Consider the following 4,469-nt stretch of genomic DNA (forward strand, 5'->3'; position numbering starts at 1 on the left):
CGTATGCATACTTGTAGAAGTTTTCCTAGTATCGCCATTTTTTGTGATACTTGTTTCACTTGTTAGAATCCTATAATGTTAAGACCACAAGTTATGCACCTAAGCCACGCTCTAATAAACTTGACTATATGAACTTACATAGGTTGAATGGACTAAGTATGACCTTAAACTTGACTATATTAACCTACATGGGTTGAATGGACCTAGGCACGACCTGATTCTATAATTTTAGGACCACAACAAGTCATGCACCTGAGTCATTGGTTGAAAGGCACGACCTGACTCTATAATTTTACGAATAGAAATGCTGAAATTATTTCTTGTATTTACCATGTCACTTTGTCATCGGTTGTAGATCTTCCTGTTCACAATCACGCAGTGTCTGAAAGTTGAAACGTTGATGGGACGGCCCTGCTAATAACAATGGAACCTTTCCGTGAGTCTCCCTTTTCTTGTTTTGATTCTGGGAAGTGGACATATCCGAACTCTGCAGAGTAAGCATATTATATTGATTTCCATGTTCTTATGTAGCATGACCCTATGAGATTGTAGGCGTGGAGATGCCTGGAGTTGAACATATCAGAGGCCAAGGGCATACCCTTGGACTTAAAGAATTTGTAAAATGCTTAATATGGTAACCGGCAGGACCTTTGCGAAATCTATGGCACAGCAGTACACCCTAAACAAAATAGGTACCCCCTTTGAGTGAGCTATACTATACTATACAATATGCCTGTTATAGCGGAGAACTCAAATAATGGATCAGAAGCTTGTTGCTATGTGAGACAGCTAACCTTTACAATATGCCTGCTATAACGGAGAACTAACTTTCAAAAATAGTGGATCAGAAGCTTCCTATGTGAGAGAAGGTATTAACCTAGAGAGGGACCAAAGCTGCTGGAAAGCTTGCGATGAGAGTGCAGAGAAGCCAGTCATGGCCTCGAAAACAGCAGGCAACCCTGTTTGCAAATTGTTCATAGTGAAGACTCTCGTGTCTTGCACAATCTTCCAGTGCTTCGTCATCTCTGACTCGATCTTACTTCTCATGGCCGCTAGCGCTTCTGACCTGTTCACCGGACCAATCGGCATACTCATGGCACCTACGATGCTGCTTCCTCTCCCTCTGTCCCTGTCTTGCTCGTCGTCTATTGGTTCCAACCCCTTGGCCTTCTTCTGCCACTGCCTCTCCAGCTTCTCAACCTTCCTCCTCTGCTTCATCTCTTCTACCTGCTTTCCCACCATTGCCTTTACCACCTCACTGAAGCTCTTCAAAGCCTCCGAAGCCACCCTGTCAGGCAAGCAGCTCAATGCCCTCTGCCATTCTTCACACAACCTGGAAATGTTCCGAGAGCCGATCATTTAGCAAGTAGTTGAACTGTAGTTCAAAGAAGAAAAAGCCGGATGCACCCATACATTAACCTTAATCGTCAACAGATTGATGCCAAGTACCTATTTACGCAGAGACGTGTCACATAAAAACAATGCAAAGGCATTCATTCAACAGTAAGGCACACACATGATCGAAGCTACCCTTTACCATAAACTTACTTGTGAACTTCTGGCTCACCCCTTGATTCTCCGTTCTTGTCCTTGCCAGTTGGAATAACCATCAGGCTCAGCTTCAGCCATCCATGTATTGCATCCATGTATGCCCTCTGACTTGCAATGAGCTTGCAGAAACTTTGATGCCAGCTGACCAGTTCTCTTTCTAGTTGAATTGTAGCCTGATGATGCATGTCATTTACAGGCTCTTTTGTCACCAGTGCGTCCAAGCTCCTGATATAAATAATGATTTGGGACTGCTTTGCATGACATTGATGCAATCTTAACCACGTATCCTTCAACCTGAACACAAATTCATACAGGTGCATGAGACCAAATGGAAGAATTATTATAACTCCACATTACTTTCTAGGGATTAAAAAGGTCAAAGGGGGCCCTGTTCTGCTGCAGGACTTCCATTGGTGCTCAGCTTCCCAGACAAACTTTGATCTCAGAAATGCATACTACAAAGAGAGCACCCAACTCGAAACTCTTAACCTTCTACTGTCCCAAACTAGAGAATAGCTTGGAACAACAGACGGCACGCTTTCACAAGCATGTCAAAATAATAACTGCAAAGTCTGGCCAGCTGGCTCCCACCCTTCAATTAAAGCCACTAACTGTGGATGAAGCTCATCATCCCGCAAGTCTTCAATAGCCTCAACGTTGGATTCGACACCTTGATACGAAATCATCATTAGAGAATGCAGCCTCTTGATTTCAGCTTTGATCTTCTCGATCGCATCAGCATCTTCATTCTTCATCTCCAAACGCTTCAACAAAGCACATTTCTTTTCCCGCTCAACTCGCAGGCTTTCCACAGTCTGAAACCGGCCAACATCATACATGAGCCATCACTAAAAGATCAACGCACTGGCTGTGTTCCCCTTAGAATAGGGTTAGAAATTGTCTTCGACTGAAAGATTAATTCTGGTTTGGGCATCTACGCTACTTGGTGTGGCTCTGGAAATGGATTCGGCTTTACCTTTACTTCGTCATACAGCTTCTTCTCCCAGGCTAGGAGTCTTTCTAAAGTCATTGCATGGCTCGGACTTGTATCCGACTGATCGCTGTGGAGATATGCCTCCTCTTTTTTGGAAAGCGAGTTTCGAGACCAGTTCCAACTGAGAGCATTAAAAACACGAGCATTCTGAACTGCATCCAGACTCAAGCAAATGCCAAAAGATCAGATGGACCTTGCAAATTTTGAAAGTGCTTATGAGATTCAGCTTTGGAAAAGAAATGAAAGGTCGTTTTGGGCTCTGATTTAGCTAGATGAGCTCTTGGTATACTTTAAAAATACACGACGGAAAGGGCAGGTGAAGGGTTTACCCACATTTGCTCATGGATGAATCCGTGTCCTGTTGGCCCTTCCCTGCTTCCAAGGCCTGAGACACTTCACTGCCGCTTGCAGATGCCTTCAGAAACTCCTCGTCAAGCTCTTTCACGATCTCAACGAGATCCTTGGTTGCCCCTAAACGAAGGATTGCAGGAAGATTCTCGTCTAGCAAATCACCCTCCTTATCCACCACATTTATAACATCATCTTCACGCCTCCCTTCTTTAGTGTGATCATTAGATAAGTCATTTGCACTCTCTGTGTGCTCAGATTGGACGGTGATCTTCACCTCAACCTCCGCCTCGTCCTTCTGACCTTCAGAATATTCTGGCTTCTCTGGCGCATCCCGTGCTTCTTTCAGAGAGAGGTGCATAGTTGTGTTATTGTCATGTGCTTGCTCTTGCTCTTGCATTGACATCATTCTTCTATGCTCCTGCAGGTGCAGAGGAGGATCAGCTGGCTGGAAGGGATCGAAGAAATCCCATGCTTTGGCTGGCGAAGCCGATGCAGAGGTGGATGTGGGGGTGGCTTGATCATCTTTCTTGCTAGTTTTGTGCATCGAGGATGAAACAGGGGTCGAATATGACATTAGTGTGCCGGGGTTCGCGAAAGGAGGAGGAGGCGGAGGCTCGGGGAGGTTGGCATACGGGCCTTGCCCTTTGGCTGGAAGGCCACCTTCACCCTCCGCAAATTGCCTCAGGGCAGCCCCTGTGTTTCTCAGGGCCAGCAAGTACGCGCTGTGGGCCGAGGCGAAGGAGTGCCTGTGCATCACTGCCTGCTTCATGAAGCTTTTCCTGGCTTTGCATCTTCCCACGATGTCATCTGGTCTGAGCTTGGAACTGATACAACCCATTTGATGGAACGAACCAGGCTGCTGGCTTGAGATGAACAGGATGGATGAGCTGTGCCCCACAACTGTAACCTCTGTATGAATGAATGTGCTTGTTGCGTCTCCCTGTCTAGAAAGATTATGGGCCTCTGATGATGATCTGCACCCGGCTAGTGAGTTGAAAGAAAGCGCCCTTGCATCTGAACTCTGCTACAAATAAGAAGAGGAAAAGAGAGTAGAAAGGGAAGAAGAAGAGCAAGAACTTAACGGTACAAATTGCTGCAAGAAAAGATTGTAACCTGCAGAAGCCAGGAACGAAGCAGGGTTGAACTAAGCAAGAACGGCTCTTAACTAGTATTTTGCTTGAGATGCCATTTGATTTGATGCACAGTGAGCATCATTCTCTGCATGATCAAATTCCCAAACGTCTTGATGGATTGTGATACGCCATTAACCGAACCCATTGAATTCGCAATAAAAAACGAACAGCATATTTTTTGCGCCAGTACTGTATCCTTACAATCGTGTCAGTCAAAGCGAGCATTTTCGCCCTTTATTTACACCCCCGATTTCGACAGTTCAAAAATATTTGCGCATTTCCGGCATTTTTCAAATGATTTCTTGAAAGACGCATTATCTCGTGAGTCGAAATAATCAAAATCTCTCTTTTTGATAACGTAAACGTTCGTAAAGTCTGAGCACTGAGCAGTGAGGCCGGTCTGTCTCTGTGCCCATTTTACACATTATTTATTACCTTGC

General features: G+C 45.0%; 1 protein-coding gene across 2 annotated transcripts; it reads right to left on the minus strand.

The window, feature by feature from the left end:
• Positions 1–427: 427 nt before the first annotated feature.
• Positions 428–4,195, minus strand: LOC148037844 (protein ROLLING AND ERECT LEAF 2-like). Of its 2 annotated transcripts, none has more exons than XM_087676798.1 (6): positions 4,010–4,195; positions 2,879–3,910; positions 2,528–2,697; positions 2,143–2,366; positions 1,549–1,845; positions 428–1,333 (listed from the first exon to the last, which is right to left on the minus strand). In XM_087676798.1, the coding sequence occupies exons 2-6, from the start codon at positions 3,732–3,734 to the stop codon at positions 856–858; spliced, it is 2,025 nt and encodes a 674-aa protein (XP_087532924.1). In that variant the 5' UTR covers positions 3,735–3,910; positions 4,010–4,195; the 3' UTR covers positions 428–855. The 2 variants fall into 2 exon arrangements, with proteins under 2 accessions (XP_087532924.1, XP_087532923.1); XM_087676797.1 differs by having other exon boundaries at positions 2,879–3,917.
• Positions 4,196–4,469: the final 274 nt, after the last annotated feature.

Source organism: Lygodium microphyllum, chromosome 4 (genome assembly GCF_053477565.2).
Source record: "Lygodium microphyllum isolate KBCC chromosome 4, Lygodium_microphyllum_v1.1.10, whole genome shotgun sequence".
NCBI classification, from domain to species: domain Eukaryota; kingdom Viridiplantae; phylum Streptophyta; class Polypodiopsida; order Schizaeales; family Lygodiaceae; genus Lygodium; species Lygodium microphyllum.